Raw genomic sequence first — 23,711 nt, 5'->3', positions numbered from 1 at the left:
ACCTCTCCCTGCCCCCCACTCCACACCCCCCCACCCCCACCCCCTCCCCCCACCCACCACCGGCAGCTCAGTTCAGCTCAGAAGCCAGCCTCGCAGGTGTGTTGAGACTCCACCTTTACAACTGGAATACTTTGAGAAAATTCTGCCCTGTATCTTTTCGGAAAGGAGTTAGGTACAGTTCTTGGGGAAAAGCGGATCGAACGATATGTGGGAAAGGTGCTATCAGGCTATTGAGTTTGATGATCAACCATGAATCGTGGAGCAAGCTTGAAGGGCTGAATGGCCTACCCAGCTTCTAGTTCCTATGTTTCAATGTTAATTGTTGTGAGGTTTCCTGCCTCTACCACGCTTTCAGGCAGCGAGTTCCAGATTCCCACTACCCTCTGCATGAAAACCATTTTTTCCTGAAACCTTCTTTATATGCATGCTTCAGGTTATTAACACCTAGCTCCTTCCTATCTACCTTATCCACATCCTTCATAATTTTTTACACCTCAGTCACTGCTCTAAGGAATACAACCTGAGCGAACCAATGATTTTTTCATAGCCAAAGCCCTCCAACCCAGCCAACATCCTGATGAACATCCTATAGTGAATCCTTCCTACAGTGGGATGACTTGAATTACATCCATCCCAAATAGCTCTTGAATCATGTCCACTTCAGAGAGCAGGTAAGGGTCAACTGGGTCCGGAGGTAGATAAAGGCCAGGTTAGGATAGCAGATAATCAGGCTAACACGAGGGGACATAGCTTTAAATTAAGGGGTGGTAATTATAGGATGGATGTCAGAGGTAGGTCCTTTACTCAGAGGGTAGTAAGGGCATGGAATGCCCTGCCTGCAGCAGTTGTGGACTCGCCAACTTTAAGGGCGTTCAAATGGTCAGTGGATAGGCATATGGATAACATTGGAATAGTTTAGGTTAGAGGGTCATTAGATTGGTTCCACTGGTCGGCGCAACATTGAGGGCCAAAGGGCCTGTACTGCGCTGTAATGTTCTATATCCTGCCCTGTGAACCAGATGGTTTCTTACAACATCATTAGATCTTTCTAAATGCAGATTTTTAACCACCTGCTGTGGTGGCATTCAAACCTGAAAGTCCAGAGAATTACCTTGAGTGATTAGATGACTAGTTAAGTGACAATATAAATTCACCATTGAATGTTGCATTGCCGTTTTGTTTTGCAAAGTTCCATCATACAGGTTTTTTTTTGTTTTTTTCCATGCCAATTTCAACGTCGTCTATTGGATATAATTGATTTCTTTGTTTTTTTTCTCTGTCTGAAGATTGTAAGCACTCACAATGCCCGGTCTTACATTCAATGCCTTGCTTCAACCTGGGATCTTAATGGGTTTTTCTTAGATCTTTTGGCATGGAACAAAACCAAAGAAAATTGTGACTGTGTGATGCAACTTCGTAACAAATAGAACAGCGACGCTTGCCACAGTAGTCCTTGAAAACCTTTGTCTCCTCGCTGTTTCCTTTGTCCCCCACCTCATTTAATCTGTGCTACCTGCTCCCTGAATTGCTCTGTGCCGAAGGTATTCCTCCATGCATTGCACAGCCATGTTGTCTACTTGCGGGTCAAACTTGTTAGCGAACAAAGGTTTCTGTTGGACGATCCACGGGAGATCTCCACTCCCGTAGATGCAGATCAGGTGACGGAACCTTCCTGTGCAAGGGGGATATAAGGCTCCCTTCGCCATGTCGCCAGCCTCGGTAGACCACTTCACAGTTCGGGTAATAACACGGGACTGGCCACCGCGGAGGGGTGTGTGCGGAATATGGCCCGGCACCCCGGGCATTCTATGCAGTGTCGCCCAGATGTGTTCGTCGGGGCTGTAGGTGTCCTTGGACCACTGGAAGAACGCTTGGATTTCCGCCGTCACAAACAAGTGACTCACAAACTCTCTGGTGACCAGAAAGTAAGCGCTGCCCACGAACATGGAGCCCCTTATGGGAGGGGGTGTCTTAAGTTGCCCGGTGATGGTCACAGACTCCTTCACATCATAATGAAATTTCCACCATCTCTGAAAGACGACGAAAATTAAAATTATTTTTCACCGAAAAATGTCATCTTTCTGTCCCAACACCCACCATTGACAGCAGTAACAGTGATACTGAATAGCCTCAGTCAGACATTTGGTTTTTGGGGTGGTGGCAAATGGGGTTTAGGAGCATTACCACTCTTCATAAAAATTCTCCGCACTCCCCTGCATTCCTCGCTCAAAGCCTTAAATCTGTGTTCCTAGGTCATGTACAATTAGCTCATTTCTTTGTCTATATTATCAATGCGAGTCATTATCTTGTCAAATCCATCATATCTCTTTTCCAACGCGGAGAAAACCCCTAGCTTACCCAACTAAACTTTATGAAAGTATAGCAGCAAACCACCCCCTTCCCCCCCCCCCCCCCCCCCCCCCACCACCGCTGTGCTGGAAAGGAACCCTCTCTAATCTCCCTGGAACCACCCTGGGAAATCTCCTCTGTGCACCCTCTCAGGGCTTTTTTCTTAAAGAACTAAAGTTTAACTTTGTCTATTATTGTCACAAGTAGGCTTACATTAACACTGCAATGGAGTTACTGTGAAAATTCCCCAGTCGCCACACTCCAGAGCCTGTTTCCGTACTGAAGATGAATTTAGCGTGGCCAATCCACCTGACCAGCACGTCTTTTGGACTGTGGAAGGAAAACGGCGCATCTGGAAGAAACCCACGCAGACATGGGGAGAACATGCAGACTCTACACAGACAGTCACCAAAGCTGGGAATCGAACCCAGGTCCCTGGCGCTGTGAGGCAGCAGTGCTAACCACTGTGCCACCGACCATGCCATCCACTGTGTCGTGAAATTGACACAATATGAACATAAGAACATAAGAAATAGGAGCAGGAGTAGGCCATCTAGCCCCTCGAGCCTGCCCCGCCATTCAATAAGATCATGGCTGATCTGTTGTGGCTCAGTTCCACTTTCCCGCCCTCTCCCCATAACCCTTAATCCCCTCTCTTATCAAGAACCCATCAACCCGCTTCTTAAAAATATTTAGCGAGGCAGCCTCCACCACTTCAACGGGCAGAGAATTCCAGAGATTCACCACCCTTTGAGTGAAGAACTTCCTCCTCAACTCCGTTCTAAACCGCCTCCCCTTTATCTTGAGGCTGTGCCCCTAGTCCTACTGTCTTTTTTGAGCGGGAAGAGTCTCTCCACCTCTATCCTATCCATCCCATTCATCATCTTATACGTCTCAATGAGATCTCCCCTCATTCTTCTAAACTCTAACGAGTACAAGCCTAGTTTATTCAGCCTCTCCTCATAGCTCAATCCCCTCAACTCCGGTATCAGCCTAGTAAACCTCCTCTGCACTCCCTCCAGGGCCAAAATATCCTTGCGCAGGTGCGGCGCCCAAAACTGCACACAGTACTCCAGCTGCGGCCTCACCAATGCCCTATACAGCTGCAGCAAGACCTCCCTACTTTTATATTCAATCCCCCTCGCTATGAAGGCCAGCATCCCATTCGCCTTCCTGACCACCTGCTGCACCTGCAAGCTGGGTTTTTGCGACTCATGCACAAGGACCCCGAGGTCCCTCTGCACCGTCGCCTGCTGCAGTTTTTCGCCCCGTAAGTAATAGTCCTTCCTACCATTCTTCCTACCAAAGTGGACCACCTCACACTTGCCAACATTAAATTCCATTTGCCATTTCCTAGCCCATTCGCCCAGCCTATCTAGATCCTTCTGCAGACTCTCCACACCCTCCGCACAATTTGCCTTTCCCCCAATCTTGGTGTCATCAGCAAATTTCGACACCCTGCACTCGGTTCCCTCCTCCAGATCATCTATATAAATGGTAAAAAGCTGAGGCCCCAGCACCGACCCCTGGGGCACCCCACTAGTCACCAACCGCCAATCCGAATAGCACCCATTGACCCCCACTCTCTGCCTCCTATTTGACAACCAATCCTCTATCCACGCTAACACCCTACCCCCAACTCCATGTCCCCTGACCTTCTGCAATAACCTGTGAGGTACCTTGTCAAACGCCTTCTGAAAATCCAGAAAGACCACATCCACCGGCTCTCCTCTATCCACTGCCCTAGACACATCCTCATAGAACTCCAGTAAATTTGTCAGACACGACTTCCCTTTAATGAAACCGTGTTGCGTCCGCCCTATCAAGCAATCCCCTTCAAGATGCCTCGCAATTTCCTCCTTAATGACGGATTCTAACATTTTACCTACCACAGACGTTAAACTAACCGGCCTATAATTCCCCGCCTTTTGCCTGGCACCCTTCTTAAACAACGGCGTAACATTAGCCGTTTTCCAATCTTCCGGCACTTCCCCGGAATCCAGCGACGTCTGGAAAATAACCACCAAGGCATCCACTATAACCTCCGCCATTTCTTTCAGAACCCTCGGATGCATTCCATCCGGTCCTGGGGACTTGTCCACAATCAGCCCCTCCAGTCTGTCGAGCACCACCTCTCTAGTAACAGTAATGTCATTAAGACCCTCCATTCCTACCACCTTTCCATCTCTAACACCCGGCAAATTATTCACGTCCTCCTCCGTGAAGACAGAAACAAAAAAGTTATTCAAGACCTTAGCCATATCCCCATCCCCTACCACTAGCTCCCCTTTCTCATCCTCTAAAGGACCAACGTTCACCCTAGCCAGCCTCTTCCTTTTTATATATTTATAAAAACTCTTGCTATCCTTTTTTATATTAAGTGCTAGCCCAGCCTCATAGCTTCTCCTACCCTCCTTTATCAACTTCTTTGTCAATCTTTGTTGACATTTAAACCTTTCCCAATCCTCTTCTCGCCCACTGCTCTTAGCTACTCTAAATTCCTCCGCTTTTAATTTAACACTTTCCTTCACCTCCTTCGTTATCCACGGCTTATTACCTCTCTTCCTACTGTCCTTTTTAACCATCGGAATAAATTTCTGCTGAGCACCAAGAAAGATCTCCTTAAAGATCCTCCACTGCTCCTCAGCAGACCTACCTTCCAACGCACTCCCCCAGTCCACATTTGCCAATTCTTCTCTCATCCTACCATACTCCCCTCTATTCAAACAAAGGACGCGTGTCCGGGAACCCACTTTCTCCTCCTCCATCTGCACCAGAAACTCCACCATACAATGATCACTCTCTCCAAGAGGATCCTTCACCGCAAGGTCCCTAATTCTACCCGCCTCATTACATAGCACCAGATCCAAGATAGCTCGCTCCCTCATCGGCTCCAACACGCACTGTTCAAGGAAACTATCCCGGCAGCATTCCAAGAACTCCTCCTCGAGCCCACCTCGTCCAACATGGGTCGACCAATCAATATGCAGATTGGAATCTCCCATAACTACTGCCGTCCCATTCCTGCACGCCGCACTTATTTGCGTGTTAACAGCCCGCCCCACCTCCAGATCATTATTCGGGGGCCTATAGACGACACCCACCAGCGTCTTCCTCCCTTTGCTGTTCCTAATCTCCACCCACAACGATTCCACGTTCTGCTCTTTGGCTCCGATATCATCCCTTGCTACCACCTTGATACTATCCTTAATCAGCAGAGCTACACCACCCCCTCTTTCCTCCTGCCTATCCTTCCTAAACACTTGATAGCCCTGTACATTCATCTCCCAGTCCCTGTCACCTTGCAGCCACGTCTCTGTAATGGCCACCAGATCGTATCCATTTGTGTCGATCTGCGCCACCAGCTCATCCACTTTATTCCGAATGCTTCATGCATTCAGATAAAGCGCTTTCATCCCAGCCTTCACCTGGACCCTATTTGCCGTAACGCCACCAATTGGGACATCCTCGGCCTCTTCCCTTACCTGTACCCTATCCTTAACTTTAGACCTCGTAGCGTCACCTACCCTCGCACCCTCCCCCCCCCAATTAATTTAAAGCCCTGTCTACAGTCCTCTTTACTCGATTCGCCAACACTCTGGTCCCAGCACGATTCAGACCAACCCCATCCCGCCCGAACAAGTCCCACCTACCCCAATACTGGTGCCAATGCCCCATAAATTCGAACCTATTCCTCCCACACCAATCCCTGAGCCACCCATTCACTTCCTTTATCTTGTCAACCCTACGCCCGTCTGCACTCAGTTCAGGCAGTAGCCCAGAGACGACCACCTTGTCGGTTCTACTTTTTAATTCCATTCCCAGCTTCTCATACTCCCTCCCCAGATCCTCAGTCCGCACCTTGCCTACGTCGTCGGCACCCACATGTACTACAACGACTGGGTTCTCACCCTCCCACTCCAGGTTCCTCTGCAGCCCAGCTGCAACATCCTGTACCCCAGCACCAGGCAGACAACACACCCTTCTGTGCACTTTGTCATTGTGACAAAGGACAGTGTCAATACTCTTCACCCCACTATCTCCAATCACTACTACGTTCCTTTTCCCCTTCTCTTTGCCTATGTCCTGCTGCATCACTGTACCATGTGCAGTTTGCTCACCAACCTCACCTGCCTCGTCCTCTTCCAGACTGGAAGCAAGAACCTCAAACCTGTTATGCAGATTAAGAGGCTGTGGCCTCCGCTCCTCACCCCCCTTCCTCCTCCCAGCAGCCCCCTTTTGTCCCTGACCCTTAGATTTAGCCAGTCTAGGGGCACCCTCTCTCCCCCTGATGAGCCTCAGTGTCTGTAGCTCAGAGGCCAGCTCATCCACCTTGAGCTGGAGCTCCTCCAGCAACCTGCACTTACTGCAGACATGGTCACTGGGAAGGACCCTGGGGTCCGCCAGTTCCCACATCATACAGAAACCACACATCACTTGCCCCTCCATTATTCACTGTAATTTTTTATGGGGAAAAAATTTTTTTCCTTGTTTCTTGCTGTAGTAGTTTTGAAAAAAATTTTTTCCTTGTTTTTTTTTCAAACAAACTCACCTGGCCTTTTTTCCTTCCAGCCCTTTTTGATATTAAGCCCTATTAACTCACTCCGCTGCCCGCTCAGACGCTGCCCGCTGTCTACACCAGGCCTCCTTTTAAACCTGGCGCTGATTTAAAGCAGGCTGTTCCACAAATGCCTTTTCACCACACCCTCAGAATTCTTAAAGCAGTAAATACAATAAATAAATGCTTTAAACAGTTCTACAAAGAGTAAAGTGCTTTAAACTTATTTTAAACAGGTTTTTAACAGGTAAAATCTTAGCTCTCTCTCTCTCAGCTCCAGCAAACAATGGAAGGCTTCACCGTGTGGCCCCTTGATAATTAAAGCAGGCTGTTCCACAAATGCCTTTTCACCACACCCTCAGAATTCTTAAAGCAGTAAATACAATAAATAAATGCTTTAAACAGTTCTACAAAGAGTAAAGTGCTTTAAACTTATTTTAAACAGGTTTGTAACAGGTAAAATCTTAGCTCTCTCTAACAGTAACTTAATTGCAGTGTTAATGTAAGCCCATTTGTGACACTAATAGATAAACTTAAAGGTCTAACGTAGACAGAATTGTATAAGTTCCCTTTGAAATCCAGCAGTAAACTTCAAAATCACTTCTCTTATCTGCATAATGTAAATTTCTGGTTGAGGTGTTTCCCAGATCCCCCAATGCCCCCCCTCCCCCCCACCCATCCTCCTCTCATCCCTCCCCATCCCATCCCCCGCCACATTCATTACCATTTCAACCACTTGCCTTCACACCTCCTGCATTGATATTTTGAAATTTGACCCCCTACCTTACATCATTGACCAATATTGAAATGTTAATTCCACATTCTAGTTGAGGTCCAGAACAAAGCCTTAGGAGGTTGCAGTTTAACTTCTCTGTTTCTGCGTTCAATGCCTCCATTTATGAATGATGTGGCGATGCCGGCATTGAACTGGGGAAAGCACAGTAAGAAGTCTCACAATACAAGGTTAAACTCCAACAGATTTATTTGGCAGCACAAGCTTTCGGAGCACTGCTCCTTCATCAGGTGAATGAGGACTTGTGTTCACAAACAGGGCATATTCAGACACAAACTCAATTTACAACATAATTATTGGAATGCCAGTCTTTACAGGGAATCAAGTTTTAAAGGTAAGATAATATGAGTGGAGAGAGGGCCAAGCACAAGTTGAAGAGATGTGTATTGTCTTCAGACAGGACAGTTAGTGAGATTTTGCAAGCCTAGGCCAGTTGTGGGGGTTACAGATGGTGTGACATGAACCCAATATCCTGGTTAAGGCTGTCCTCATGTATGCGGAACTTGGTTATCAGTTTCTGCTCAGTGATTCTGCACTGTCATGTGTCGTGAAGGCCACGTTGGAGAATGCTTGCCCAAAGATCAGAGGCTGAATGCCTATGACCGCTGAAGTGTTCCCCGACTGGAAGAGAACACTCCTGTCTGGTGACTGTCGAGTGATGTTCATTCATCCGTTGTCATAGCGTCTGCATGTTGTCCCCAATGTACCATGCTTCAGGACATCCTTTCCTGCGGCGTATCAGGTAGACAACATTGGCCAAGTCACAAGAGTATGTACTGTGTACCTGGTGCATGTCTTGCAGAGGTTGCTGCAGCAGGGGTTGTGTGGTGTTGTGGTCACTGTTCTCCTGAAGGCTGGGTAGTTTGCTACGGATAATGGTCTGTTTGAGGTTGTGCGGTTGTTTAATGGAAAGAAGTGGGGGTATGGGGATGGCCTTGGCAAGATGTTTGTCTTCATCAATGACATGTTGAAGGCTCCAGAGAAGATGTCTTAGCTTCTCTGCTCCAGGGAAATACTGGATGACGAAGGGTACCGTGCCCCATGTTTGTCTTCCGAGGAGGTTGGTGCAGTTTTTGGCTGTGGCACATCAGAACTGTCGATCGATGAGTCAAGCATCATATCCTGTTCTTATGAGGGTGTCTTTCAGCATCTGGAGGTGTCTGTTGCAATCCTCCTCATCTGAGCAGATCCTGTGTGTACGGAGGGCTTGTCCATAGGGGATGGTTTCTTTAACATGTTTAGGGTGGAAGCTGGAGAAGTGGAGCATTGTGAGGTTATCTGTGGGCTTGCGGTACAGTGAGGTGCTGAGGTGACCGTCCTTCATGGAGACGTGTGTGTCCAAGAATGTAACCGATTCTGGAGAATAGTCCATGGTGAGTCTGATGGTGGGATGGAACTTGTTGATATCATCGTATAGTTGTTTCAGTGATTGTTCACCATGAGGCCAAAAGGAGAAAATGTCATCGATGTATCTAGTGTATAGCATCGATTGATGGTCCTGTGCGGTGAAGAGGCCTTGTTTGAATCTGTGTGTAAAGAGGTGCAAATTTGGTTTCCATGGCTGTTCCATGTGTCTGGATGAAGAACTGGTTGTTGAAGGTGAAGACATTGTGATCCAGGATGAAGCGGATGAGTTGTAAAATTGCATCTGGAAACTGGCAGTTGTCGGCATTGAGTACTGAGGCAGTTGCAGCAATGCCATCGTTGTGGGGGATGTTGGTGTAGAGCGCCAAGACATCCACTGTGACGAGGAGTGCTCCTGGTTCAACTGCTCCATTTGTGCTGAGTTTCTGTAGGAAGTCTGTAGTGTCGCAACCAAAGCTGGGGGTTCTTTGTACAATGGGTTTCAGGATGCCCTCGACGTAGTCAGAGAGGTTCTCACACAGGCTTCCATTGCCCAATACGTTGGGACAGCCAGTTGTGTTGGTCTTGTGTATCTTTGGGAGGCAGTCAAGATCTCCAATGCCCAAAACATCACCCCAGCACAATGCAACGCCATCCACGCTCTCAAGACCAACCGCAACATTGTCATCAAACTAGCAGACAAAGGAGGGGCCATTGACACACTGAACAGAATGGATTACTGCAAAGAAGTGTACCGACCACTAAACAGCGAGGAACATTACAGACAGTTACCCACAGATCCGACAAAAGAACATACCCGTCAACACAACAGAGTGATCAAGACCTTTGATCAGAGCACCCTCCGTGCTCTCGTCCCACATACTCCCCGTGTTGGAGATCTCTACTGCCTCCCGAAGATACACAAGGCCATCACACCTGGCCGTCCAATTGTATTGGGCAGTGGGACCCTGTGCGAGAACCTCTCTGGCTACACCGAGGGCATCCTGAAATCCATTGTACAAAGAACCCTCAGCATCTGTCGCAATACTACGGACTTCCTACAGAAACTCAGCACACATGGAGCAGTTGAACCAGGAGCACTCCTCGTCACAATGGATGTCTCAGCACTCTACACCAGCATCCCCCACGACGATGGCATTACTGCCTCAGTACTCAATGCCGACAACTACCAGTCTCCAGATGCAATAACTCATCTGCTTCATCCTGGACCACAACGCCTTCACCTTCAACAACCAGTTCTTCATCCAGACACACGGAACAGCCATGGGGACCAAATTCACACCTCAGTATGCCAACATCTTTATACACAGATTCGAACAAGACCTCTTCACCGCACAGGACCTTCAATCGATGCTATACACTAGATACATCGATGACATTTTCTCCCTTTGGACTCATGGTGAACATTCACTGAAACAACTATATGATGACATCAACAAGTTCCACTCGACCATCAGACTCACAACGGATTACTCTCCAGAATCAGTTACATTCTTGGACACATGCATCTCCATCAAGGGTGGTCACCTCAGCACCTCACTGTACCGCAAGCCCATGGATAACGTTATGATGCTCCACTTCTCCAGCTTCCACCCTAAACATGCTAAAGAATCCATCCCTTATGGACAAGCCCTCCGTATACACAGGATCTACTCACTTGAGGAGGATTGCAACAGACACTTCCAGATGTTGAAAGACGCCCTCACAAGAACAGGAGGTGCTCGACTCATCGATTGACAGTTCCGACACGCCACAGCGAAAAACCGCACTGACCTCCTCAGAAGACAAACATGGGATACAACGGAGAGAGTATCCTTCATTGTCCAGTACTTCCCTGGAGCAGAAAAACTATGACATCCTCTCTAGATCCTTCAACATATCATTGTTGCAGACAAACATCTCGCCAAGACCATCCCCACACCCCCACTTCTTGCCTTCAAACAACCGCACAACCTCAAATAGACCATTGTCCGCAGCAAACTACCCAGCCTTCAGGAGAACAGTGACCACAACACCACACAACCCTGCCACAGCAACCTCTGCAAGACATGCCGGATCATCGACACGGATGCCATCATCTCACGTGAACATCTTCCACCAGGTACATGGTCTATACTCCTGCGACTCGGCCAACGTTGTCTACCTGATACGAGGCATGGTACACTGGGGAGACCACGCAGACGCTACAACAACAACACCACTCGGCAATCATCCAGCAGGAGTGTTCCCTTCCAGTCAGGAAACACTTCAGCGGTCATGGGCATTCTGCCTCTGATCTTCAGGTAAGCGTTCTCCAAGGTGGCCTTCATGACACATGACAATGCAGAGCCGCTGAGCAGAGACTGATAGCCAAGTTCTGCAGACATGAGGACAGCCTCAACTGGGACTGGCAAGGTGATAGTGGTAGGGGACTGGAGGATCAGAGGTATCGATAGGAGGTTCTGTGGACAGAGGCGTGACTCCAGGATGGTGGTCTGCCTTCCTGGAGCAGGGGTCAAGGATGTAACGGACAGGGTAGAGGGAATTTTGAAAGGGGAGGGGGCACAGGCTGAGGTCATAGTACATGTAGGGGAGGGGGACATAGGAAGGAGGAGTAGGGTAGAGGTCCGTAGGCAATTTAGGGAGTTGGGGGCCAAACTAAAGAGTAGGACCTCCAGGGTGACACTCTCTGGGTTGTTGCCCAGTACCAGCAGGGCAAAGAATGACGAGATCATGCAGCTGAATGCATGGTTGAGGGATTCGTGTAGGGTGGAGGGCTTTACTTTTGTGGATCACTGGGAGGTGTTTAGGAGAGAAGGGCAATTGTACAGGAGGGGTGGGGAGAATTTGAACGGGAGGGGAACTAATGTCTTAGCGGGGAGGTTAGCTGGGGTGTTTATGAAGGGTTTAAACTAATATGGAGGGGGGGTGGGGATGTGGCTGGGAGAGAGTCAGGTGAAAGGAAAAGTTTCAGGGAGAAGGAGGTTCCGAGGGACACTTGTGGGTTGAACTGTGTCTGTTTCAATGCTAGGAGTGTGGCAGGGAAAACGGATGAGCTTAGGGCCTTGATGTTTGTGAGGCAGTTAGATGTGGTGGCTGTAACAGAGACATGGTTAAGGGAAGGGCAGGACTGGCAGCTGAATGTTCCTGGGTACAAGTGTTTTAGGTGTGACAGAGGAGGGTTGAAGAGAGGTGGAGGGGTGGCACTGTTAGTAAAGGAGAACATCACAGTAGTGCAGAGGGAGGACAATATGGAGGAGTTAAGGATTGAGTCGCTGTGGGTGGAGTTGAGGAATAAAAAGGGAGAGATTACGTTGCTAGGGGTGTATTATAGGCCACCCAACAGCCCGAGGTCAGTGGAGGAAGGCATTTGCAGGGGCATTTTGGATAGGTGCAGGAAGAATAAGGTGGTTGTAGTGGGTGACTTTAATCTTCCAGGAGTGAATTGGAGGGGGCCTAGAGCTGGGGGTACGGAGGGAGAGGAGTTTGTGAAATGTGTTTTGGAAGGGTCTCTAGAGCAGTATGTAACTAGTCCGACTAGGGAAGGGGCTATACTGGATTTAGTGTTGGGTAATGAGCCAGGGCAGGTGGGAGAGGTAGAGGTAGGTGAACATGTGGCTAATAGTGACCACAAGTCCGTCTACTTTAGGATAAAAATGGAAAGGGACGAGTGCCGGCCAAACGGGAGTGTGCTGAACTGGGGAAAGGCGAACTATGGCAGGATTAGGAGGGAGCTGCTGGACACTGATTGGGAGGGACTGTTAGCTGGAAAGTCCACGGTTGGCAAGTGGGAGGCTTTTAAGGGCAAAATGAAATGGTTGCAGGGGAGGTATGTTCCGGTTAAGCGGAAGGATGGGAAAGGTAGGATTAGAGAGCCGTGGATTACAGGGGGTATTGAAGGCTTGGTCAGGAAGAAGAGGGAGGCGTATGTTAGGTCGAAACAACTGGGTACGGAGAGTGCGCTGGAGGATTATAGAGAGAGTAGGAGGGAGCTAAAAAGGGGAATTAGAGGGGCGAAGAGAGGGCATGAAATGGCTTTGGCTGGTAGGATTAAGGAAAATCCGAAGGCATTTTATTCCTATATTAGGAGCAAGAGCGTAGTTAGAGGGAAAATTGGTCCTCTTAGGGACAAAAGTGGGGAGATATGTATTGAGTCGGAGGGAATGGGGGGGCTCCTGAATGAATACTTTGCGTCGGTATTCACGAAGGAGAGGGGTTCGGAATCGTGCGGTCTGTTAGAGGGAGCTGAGGATCAGCTGCAGGAAATATCTATTACGAGGGAGGAAGTGCTAGGGCTTTTAGGTAGCGTAAGGATGGATAAAGCTCCGGGGCCTGATGGTATTTATCCCAGGCTGCTTAGGGAGGTGAAAGATGAAATTGCTGGGCCTCTGGCGCAAATCTTTGTCTCTTCTTTGGACACAGGTGAGGTCCCAGAAGACTGGAGGGTAGCAAATGTAGTACCACTGTTCAAAAAAGGTAGCAGGGATCACCCTGGAAATTATAGGCCGGTGAGTTTGACATCGGTGGTAGGGAAATTAATGGAAAAAGTACTTAGGGGTAGGATGTATGAGCATTTGGAGCGTTGCGGTCTGATTAGGGATACACAACATGGCTTTGTTAGAGGGAGGTCTTGCCTTACGAATCTGGTGGAATTCTTTGAGGAGGTGACAAAAACGGTTGACGATGGGAGAGCCGTTGATGTCATCTATATGGATTTCAGTAAGACGTTTGACAAAGTCCCTCATGGTAGGCTGGTAGAAAAGGTTAAGGCGCATGGGATACGAGGTCAGGTAGCTAGGTGGATTGAGAACTGGCTGGGTAATAGGAGACAGAGGGTAGTTGTGGAGGGGACCTTGTCGGGCTGGAGGCCAGTGACCAGTGGTGTGCCGCAGGGCTCAGTACTGGGACCTCTCCTCTTTGTAGTCTACATAAATGACTTGGAAGAGAGCATAGGTGGTGTGATCAGCAGGTTTGCTGATGACACCAAGATGGCAGGGTTGGCGGGTACTGAAGTGGATTGTGAGGTGATACAACAGGATATAGATAGGTTGGTACATTGGGCAGATAGGTGGCAGATGGAATTTAATCCTGACAAATGCGAGGTGATGCATTTTGGAAGGAATAATGTAGAGAGGAGTTATGTGATTAAAGTTAGACAAATTAGGGGTATAGAAACACAGAGGGACCTGGGAGTGCAGGTTCACAAATCCATGAAGGTTGCGACACAAGTGGAGAATGTTGTCAGGAAGGCTTATGGAATGCTAGCCTTTATGGGAAGGGGTATAGAGTTTAAAAGCTGCCGTCTAATGCTTCAGTTGTATAGAACGTTGGTTAGACCGCATTTGGAGTACTGCGTCCAGTTCTGGTCACCTTACTACCGGAAGGACGTGGAGTCTCTGGAAAGGGTGCAGAGGAGGTTTACCAGGATGTTGCCTGGCATGGAGGGGCTGGGTTATGAGGAAAGGTTGGAGAAACTGGGACTGTTCTCCTTGGAAAGACAGAGATTGAGGGGGGACATGATAGAGGTATATAAGATACTGAAGGGAATAGACAGAGTCAATAGTGAGGGACTGCTCCCTAGATTGGTTACAAATACAAGAGGACATGATTTAAGGGTGAGGGGGGAGAGGTATAATTTGGATATGAGAGGAAGGTTCTTTACGCAGAGAGTTGTGGGGGTATGGAACGCGCTACCGAGTAGGGTGGTGGAGGCGGGAATGTTGGACTCGTTTAAGGTTCAGTTAGATAGGCACATGAGTGAAATGAGGATGGAGGGTTATTGTAGGGGTTATTAAATAAGGGTTAGAACCTCGGGAGACACCGGAAAGGCAGGCTTGTGATTAACGTTTTTGTCTTTTATTCCACAGGTGGAGGTCCACCTCGTTGTCAAACAAGGGGCATGCACACGGTGGGTCGTGCGTGGGCTACTCTTGGAGGTTCCAGGAGTGGCCTAGTACTTCGTGTCGGCGTGTGTGCTTGATCCTGGACCGGTAGACGGGCGCCGCAACAGCTCGGTGACTAGCACTGCTAGCTGTGCAGATACATGGATTTGGGCCTGTGTCTGTGGGAGTTTGCACATTCTCCCTGTGGTTGCGTGGGTTTCCTCCGGGCGCTCCGGTTTCCTCCCACACCCCAAAGATGTGCTCTTAGGCTGATTGGTTTTACCAAATTGACACTATTCTCCCCTGAATCTGGCTAAGTCAGGGGTTCTATTCGTAGACACGCAGGGTAGAATAGGTGTAGGGTGATGCGGCGGCGTGGGCTTGTTGGGCCGAAGGGCCTGTTTCCCGTGCTGGGTTGTTCTTTCTTCTTTGTTCTTTGTTGGGACGTTGGATTCATGTCACACTATCTGTAACCCCCACGACTTGCCTGGGTTTGCAAAATCTCACTAACTGTCCTGGCTGGAGACAATACACACCTCTTTAACTTGTGTGCTTGGCCCTCTCTTCACTCACATTGCCTGTACCTTTAAGACTTGATTACCTATAAAGACTTAGATTCCAACCATTATGTTGTAAATTGCGTGTGTTTGTATGTGCCCTGTTTGTGAACACAAGTCCTCACTCACCTGATGAAGGGCGGCACGGTAGCACAGTGGTTAGCACTGCTACTTCACAGCTCCAGGGACCTGGGTTCGAATCCTGACTCGGGTCACTGTCTGTGTGGAGTTTGCACATTCTCCTCGTGTCTGTGTGGGTTTCCTGCGGGTGCTCTGGTTTCCTTCCACAGTCCAAAGTGGGTTAAGTTGATTGGCCATGCTAAAAAAAATTGCCCGTTAGTGTCCTGGAATGTGTAGGTTAGAGGGATTAGCAGGTAAATGTGTCAGGATATGGGGGGGTGGGGCCTGGATGGGATTGTGGTCAGTGTAGACTCGATGGGCTGAAGGGCCTGTTTCTGCACTGTAGGGTTCTACGATTCTATGAAAGAGCAGTGCTCCAAAAGCTTATGCTGCCAAATAAACCTGTCGGACTTCAACCTGGTGTTGTGAGACTTCTTACTCTATTTTTGAAGCCCACGATCCCAAATGCTTCGTGAAGCAGGCTCTCATTATATTGTGAGGAAACTGAGAGCAGTTATTTGGTTGTGCAATGTTATTGTCGTATTGTCATATACTGAGATAAGAGCATGTCTGTGGATTAGTGGTGTCACTGGTATCATTAAACTGGAGGTTAGAAAGGTCAAAGCATCACAAGTGGTTGAAATTGCAATGAACGTGTTAGAGAGGCAGGGGAACGGAATGAGAGGAGTGGAGGAGGGAGGGATCTGGGGAGCACATCATCTGGAAATTTACATTAAGCAGCTAAGAGAAGCGGTTTCAAAATTGACTGTTGGATTTCAAAGAAATCATATCGAATTGGGTTTAAGTTTTAAGTTTATTTATTAGTGTCACAAGTAGGCTTACATTAACATTGCACTGAAGTTACTGTAAAAATCCCCAAGTCACTTCACCCCACTGTTTTTATACGCTGAGGGAAAATTTAGCATGGCCAATGCAGCTAACTGGCACGTCTTTCGGACTGTGGGAAGAAACCAGAGCATCCGGAGGAAAGCCACGTAGTCAGGGGGAGAACATGCAGACCCCGCACAGGCCATCTCCACATCTGGGTCCCTGGCACTGTGAGGCACCATTGTGCCACCATGTAGGAAATCAGACATATGTAAGGGAAGATGGTAAGTTTACTTTATAAGTATAGTAAGTCACTAAGTACTTTAAAAGGAGTTAACCAGTTCTGGAAAGTAGAAGTCCTAAAGGATTGTAGAAACAATAAAGTAGAATATCAAATGGGAAAAATATATTAAATGAGACTGACGGTTGCTGGGGTGTGGTTGTGAGTTTTTGACTAAAATAGCATGTGTTGAAGCCAAATCTATAGATTACATATCTATGAAGACTGTTACCATGAAGAGATGGCTTAATTCTGAGTTTATTTAATCCAATATCTTTTAATAAATATTTGTAAAGTTAGTGTTAACTGTGTAACAATTTTCTTGTTCAAGTGTTTTTTACTTAGTGTAATACACATTTAACTTTATTGTTTAAAATCATCACAAGTGGTCTGAGAGTTACTTATTTTCATCTTACCCATCTGGACACCAGATAACTCCTCATAATACACAAGTTTCAAACCGTTATGGCAGCTTATTTCATTATTTCTCTTTTAGTATTTGGGCTGCCTGGCATTTACCAACTGCCACGTCATGACATATCCACACACCTTCAAAGATCGATGCACATGCATTCCCAGGTCACCTCTATTCTTGCATTCCTGAGAATTGATACATTTCTGCAAGATAGCCTCTCCCCAACCTTTCTGCCAAAGCACATCACCTCATCTCTCATTCCTTTCAATTCCAGTTGCCATTTGTCTATCCATTTCACTTACATATCAACGCCCTACTGGGGATAATTTGCATCATGCTCACTTTTTGCCACGCCTCCAACTTAATGGGCCAGTATAAGAACATAAGAACATAAGAAATAGGAGCAGGAGTAGGCCATCTAGCCCTTCGAGCCTGCCCCGCCATTCAATAAGATCATGGCTGATCTGTCGTGGCTCAGTTCCACTTTCCCGCTTTCTCCCCATAACCCTTAATCCCCTCGCTTATCAAAAACCCATCAACCCGCTTCTTAAAAATATTTAGCGAGGCAGCCTCCACCACTTCAACGGGCAGAGAATTCCAGATATTCACCACCCTTTGAGTGAAGAAGTTCCTCCTCAACTCCGTTCTAAACCGCCTCCCCTTTATCTTGAGGCTGTGCCCCCTAGTCCTACTGTCTTTTTTGAGCGGGAAGAGTCTCTCCACCTCTATCCTATCCATCCCATTCATCATCTTATACGTCTCAATGAGATCTCCCCTCATTCTTCTAAACTCTAACGAGTACAAGCCTAGTTTATTCAGCCTCTCCTCATAGCTCAATCCCCTCAACTCCGGTATCAGCCTAGTAAACCTCCTCTGCACTCCCTCCAGGGCCAAAATATCCTTGCGCAGATGCGGCGCCCAAAACTGCACACAGTACTCCAGCTGCGGCCTCACCAATGCCCTATACAGCTGCAGCAAGACCTCCCTACTTTTATATTCAATCCCCCTCGCTATGAAGGCCAGCATCCCATTCGCCTTCCTGACCACCTGCTGCACCTGCAAGCTGGGTTTTTGCGACTCATGCACAAGGACCCCGAGGTCCCTCTGCACCGTCGCCTGCTGCAGTTTTTCGCCACGTAAGTAATAGTCCTTCCTACCATTCTTCCTACCAAAGTGGACCACCTCACACTTGCCAACATTAAATTCCATTTGCCAGTTCCTGGCCCATTCGCCCAGCCTATCTAGATCCTTCTGCAGACTCTCCACACCCTCCGCACAATTTGCCTTTCCCCCAATCTTGGTGTCATCAGCAAATTTCGACACCCTGCACTTGACACCCTGCACCCTGCACCCTGCACCCTGCACCCTGCAGTATCGAAATGTTAACTCCATATTCCAAGATCAAGATTATTAAGAAAATGAAGAAGTGGTCCAAATCTTGGGGAACAGCAATGTCTATGACCTTGCAATCCGAGAATCAACTATTTAGCCCTACTACACATTGGTTTCAATACTTAAGGCCATTTCTATCTGATTGTACACTGGCCCTTTAAGACTCAATTTTTGCCTTATGATACTCTTGTTAAATACATTCCAAAAACTCCACTGAAAAAGAATCAATTCGATTAGTCAAACATAATCTGCCCTTGATAAATTATTTTGATGGGGTGGGATGGTCTCCCAGCTGTTTCTCAGCAGCAAGAAGCGGCATGCTATTCACTGGTGGTGGTGGGATGCTCTGGTCCATGGTTTGCATTGAAGCAACCCCACACGGCTGGAAACCTACTGCTGGTGAAACCCGAGAGTTCCAGCAAGATGAAGGGCTGGAGAATTCCATCGAGTGCATGCGTGCATGTCACTGGCAACTGCAAATTTGACTCCGGATCCACAGCAATATGGTTGACACAACTGCATCCCAAAATGACACCACAAGCCACTTAGTCCAAGGGCAATTTTTAGGGATGGGTAAGTGGGCAGTCACACCCATCTCAGACACAGTTGGGTGCCTCAGTTAAAGAAAAAGGCCAAAATATCAGCACCATTTTTGAAGTTGGCATCATCGAACAGATGCAACAGAGGCAAAGATTGGGATGGAGTCCTTATGGGAGCGAGGTGTGAGAAGCTCTAGTTAGGGTAACTAAAGAACAAAGAACAGTACAGCGCAGGAAACAGGCCCTTCGGCCCTCCAATCCTGTGCCGCGCATTGGTCCAACTAGACCATTCGCTTGTACCCCTCCATTCCCAGGCTGCTCTTGTGTCTATCCAGGTAAGTCTTAAACGATGCCAGCATAAGAACATAAGAACATAAGAAATAGGAGCAGGAGTAGGCCATCCAGCCCCTCGAGCCTGCCCCGCCATTCAATAAGATCATGGCTGATCTGTCGCTGCTCAGTTCCACTTTCCCGCCCTCTCCCCATAACCCTTAATCCCCTCTCCTATCAAAAACCCATCAACCCGCGTCTTAAAGATATTTAGCGAGGCAGCCTCCACCACTTCAACGGGCAGAGAATTCCAGAGATTCACCACCCTTTGAGTGAAGAAGTTCCTCCTCAACTCCGTTCTAAACCGCCCCCCTTTTATCTTGAGGCTGTGCCCCCTAGTCCTATTGTCTTTTTTGAGTGGGAAGAGTCTCTCCACCTCTATCCTATCCATCCCATTCATCATCTTATACGTCTCAATGAGATCTCCTCTCATTCTTCTAAACTCTAACGAGTACAAGCCCAGTTTATTCAGCCTCTCCTCATAGCTCAACCCCCTCAACTCCGGTATCAGCCTAGTAAACCTCCTCTGCACTCCCTCCAAGGCCAAAATATCTTTGCGCAGGTGCGGTGCCCAAAACTGCACACAGTACTCCAGCTGCGGCCTCACCAATGCCCTATACAGCTGCAGCAAGACCTCCCTACTTTTATATTCAATCCCCCTCGCTATGAAGGCCAAAAAAAAAGCATGTCTGCCTCCACCACCCTACCTGGCAGCGCACTCCAGGCCCCCAACACCCCCTGCGTAAAAAACGTCCCTCTGATATCGGAGTTATACCTCGCCCCTCTCACCTTGAGCCTGTGACCCCCCTCGTGATAGGCACTGTGGGAATTGTGGGATTTGGAATGAACATTGGTGGCAACGTATTACGATAAATGGAGTGGGAGGGGTCAAGGAAGGGAAAAGAAGTGTAGAGATTGACCCCGTGTGAAAGTTAAATAGGGCTGGACTTTGGAAGCAAAAATCAATAAATTTGTTCAGGTCCAGACGAGAGCATGAAGCAGCACTGACACAGTCATCAATGTAACGGGAAAAGAATTGTGGGAGAGGACCTGAGTAGTGTAACAAGGAGTGTTTCACATACCCCACAAAAAGACAGATATATCTGGGGGCCCATGCGGGTAGTCATGATATGGAGATGCCAAAGATGTGCGGATTTGGTTGATTGGCCATGCTAAGAAGTTGCCCCTGAGTATCCAGGGATGCGTAGATTAGAGGGATTAGTGAGTATAATATGTAAGGATATGGGGGTAGGGGCTGGGTGGGATTGTGTTTGGTGCAGACTCGATGGGCCGAAGGGCCTCCTTCTGCACTGTAGGGTTCTATGATTCTATGCCGGCGTTGGATTGGGGTAAAAACAGAAAGAAGTCTCACAACACCAGCTAAAAGTCCAACAGGTTTATTTGTAGTAAATGCCACAAGCTTTCAGAGTGCGCTATTCCTTCATCAGGTTGGTGGGAGTTCTGATCACAAACTGGGCACAAAGACACAAACTCAATTTACATGAATAATGATTGGAACATGAGCCTTTACAACTAACCAAGTCTTAAAGGTACAGACAATGTGAGTGGAGAGAGCATTGAGCACAGGTTAAAGGGATTGGTATTGTCTCCAGACAGGATAGTTAGTGAGATTTTGCAAGCCCAGGCAAGATGTGGGGGTTACAGATACTGTGACATGAAGCCAAGATCCCGGTTAATCACACCTTTTATTTGCAGGAAGTGAGACAAGTTGAAGGAGAAATAGTTGAGTGAGAGAATGAGTTCAGCCAAGCAGAGTGATGGTGGATGGGGATTGTTTGGGTCGGTGGTTAAGAAGGAACTGATGAGCCCTCAGACCGACTGGGTGGGGAATGGAGGTGTGGAGGGATTATACATCTACAGGCAAGAGAAGACAGTTGGGCCAGGAAACTGGAAATTATTATACATCTTTATCTTCTCACTGTCCAAGGGCACAAATACATGAAGCAGTGTTTCAATTCAACTTACTGTATTCACTGCTCCCAATGTGGCCTCCTTCCATTGGGGAAATCACACACAGACTAGGTTACGACTGTGCAGAACACCTTTGCAACATCCACAAGATTAACCCCAACCTTCTTGATACTTACCCTTCCAACCTAACACATTGGCTCTCATGCCCAGATGTCCGTCCTTGGCCCATTGCAATGCTCCAATGAAGAACAATGCAAACTGGGGGAACAATTGTTTAGGCATGTTATAGCTTTCTGGATTGAACTTTGAGCTCAACTTTTGACTCTGAACATTCCGCTCCATCATGGCCCTTCCTTGCTTTCATTTCCTTGATTTATTCTGTCCCAGTGCAAACATCACCCCAACCCCTTTTCCACCCCTCACCCCATCTCTCCGTCTCTCTCCCTCCCCCCCAAAACCCCCCTCCCTCCCTCCAACCCCTCTTCTCTCTTCCTCCCCCCCAGACCCCATCTCTCTCCTCCCTCCCCAACCACCCCTCTCCTCCCCACTCTCCCTTCCCCCAACCTCCCCTTTCTCCCTCCCCCGCAACCTCCCCTTTCTCCCTCCCCCCAACCCCTCTTCTCTCTTCCTCCCCCCATCTCTCTCCTCTCTTCCTCCCCCCACACCCCCATCTCTCTCCTTCCCCCCAACCACCCTTCTCCCCCCCACTCTCCCTCCTCCCACCTCCTCTCTCTTACCCCCAAACCCCCTTGTCTCCCTCCCTCTCCCCAATCCCCCCTCTCCCCCTTCCCTCCCCCCTACCCCTCTCTCCCCCCACTCTCCCTCCCCCCGCCCCCTCTCTCTTCCCCCCAAACCCCCTTCTCCCCCCTCCCTCTCCCCAATCCCCCCTCCCTCCTCCCAATCCCCCTCTCTTCCCCAGCCCCCCCTCCTCCCCACATTCTGCTATCTTTGCTTTATACCACCACCACTTTTTTTAGCCCTTAATGCTATACCATTACCATACCCATCGTCTTGTGCCCATGACATCTTTGGCAATCTCTCTTTAAGTGGGTTTACTGTCAAATAAACTAGTTGGACTTTAACCTGGTGTTGTGAGACTTCTTACTGTGTTTACCCCAGTCCAACGCCGGCATCTCCTCATCATGTCTATACATGCTGCCTGTGCTTATCCAACATCTTCTGTTTTTCACTCCCTACTTTTGAATTCAGTTCCCCTCATTATAAATGATAGCGTCCTATTAGCACTCCTAATTACCAAATCTCCATACTGGCCATTGCAAATCAGTGTTCCCTCTTTCTCTCTCCATAGTTTAAGCCAAACATATTGAGTACTTCCAGCATCCGCAGTATTTTCTCTTCGTTGGCGAGCGGGTAGAGAGAAGGACGGATGGAGTACCGTGATGGGGCAGATGGACACTCAACACTGGAGGGGGGGAATAAAAATTGGGTGGAGGATGGGGAAGAACCTCAGCAGGTCTGGCATCACCTGTGGAGAATGTTTCCATACCAATGACCCTTCTTGGGGCACTAAGGTGGCTTCCTTACCTGTTTGAATGCTGGCGGAGGATCTGACTCAATAACATTCGAGCCATTCTGGGCCATGAGATAGTCGATTATTTCCCTGTTGGTTTTGGTTGGAAAGTCTTGTCCGCAGACATTGATGAGATATCTCCAGGAGACGGGGCTGGGCAGGAGCTCTTCCATACAATTCAGATCAGCCTGAACTCGGGACCATGAGGCATATACCACCGACTCAGATTTCCCTACAATGAAGATATTCGTGAAACAGGAAGTGATGGCCTGGACAGCTGAGAGGAATGGTTTTGTAGACTTCCTGTCCACGTGGACACAGTACACATTCTGTGGAGCATAAATGTTCCTTAGGAGTCTCTCAAACATTTCAATGTTGGCATGGATCACGATTGAATAGGCCAGAGGGAAATCCCGCTCCTTGGCACTTAAGGGGGATGTGATATACTTGCGGGTTTTAACAAAACGGTCGCAATTCCGTGTCATCAATAAATAATCGATTTCGGTGAAGACTTTATGCTTCTTCACGACTTGGATTGACTCTAAAAGGGCCTCTTCAATGGCTTCCGGGTCACCGCGAATTATCTTCCAACAACTCGAGTTCTCTTCCGACAGCTCAAGGGACTCATACCGCACACGATAACTTGGCTTTTCTTTAACAGTTTTCCGAGAGTTCGGCCTCACATCTGGTCTCCAGAATAAATATCCACAGAGAATGGTCAAGATCAGTCCAGACAGCACCACTACCCTGGCAACGTAGCGAGTCAACTTTCTCATTGTTTTGTTACATGTGGTTTATATATAAATTCTTAAAAAATCAGGTTTCCAGATATAATTCCGTTGCAGGCACACAATGAGGGGA

General features: G+C 48.1%; 1 protein-coding gene across 1 annotated transcript; it reads right to left on the bottom strand.

The window, feature by feature from the left end:
• Positions 1 to 1,499: 1,499 nt before the first annotated feature.
• On the bottom strand, positions 1,500 to 23,626 carry LOC145351328 (beta-1,3-galactosyl-O-glycosyl-glycoprotein beta-1,6-N-acetylglucosaminyltransferase 3-like). The gene is made up of 2 exons (XM_080200949.1): positions 22,865 to 23,626; positions 1,500 to 2,030 (listed from the first exon to the last, which is right to left on the bottom strand). The coding sequence occupies exons 1-2, from the start codon at positions 23,624 to 23,626 to the stop codon at positions 1,500 to 1,502; spliced, it is 1,293 nt and encodes a 430-aa protein (XP_080057075.1).
• Between the last annotated feature and the right edge of the window lie 85 nt (positions 23,627 to 23,711).

Source organism: Carcharhinus amblyrhynchos, chromosome 13, assembly GCF_965287045.1.
Source record: "Carcharhinus amblyrhynchos chromosome 13, sCarAmb.v2.hapA, whole genome shotgun sequence".
NCBI lineage: Eukaryota > Metazoa > Chordata > Chondrichthyes > Carcharhiniformes > Carcharhinidae > Carcharhinus > Carcharhinus amblyrhynchos.
This window is presented reverse-complemented; position numbering and strand designations above follow the sequence as displayed.

Bases quoted from the DNA above. Each gene is read 5' to 3' on its own strand.
- LOC145351328 (XM_080200949.1), bottom strand. From the start codon at position 23,626: ATGAGAAAGTTGACTCGCTACGTTGCCAGGGTAGTGGTGCTGTCTGGA. The intron at 2,031-22,864 runs GTAAGGAAGCCA...GTCGTCTTTCAG, and splicing joins CTCCGCCAGCATTCAAACAG to AGATGGTGGAAATTTCATTA.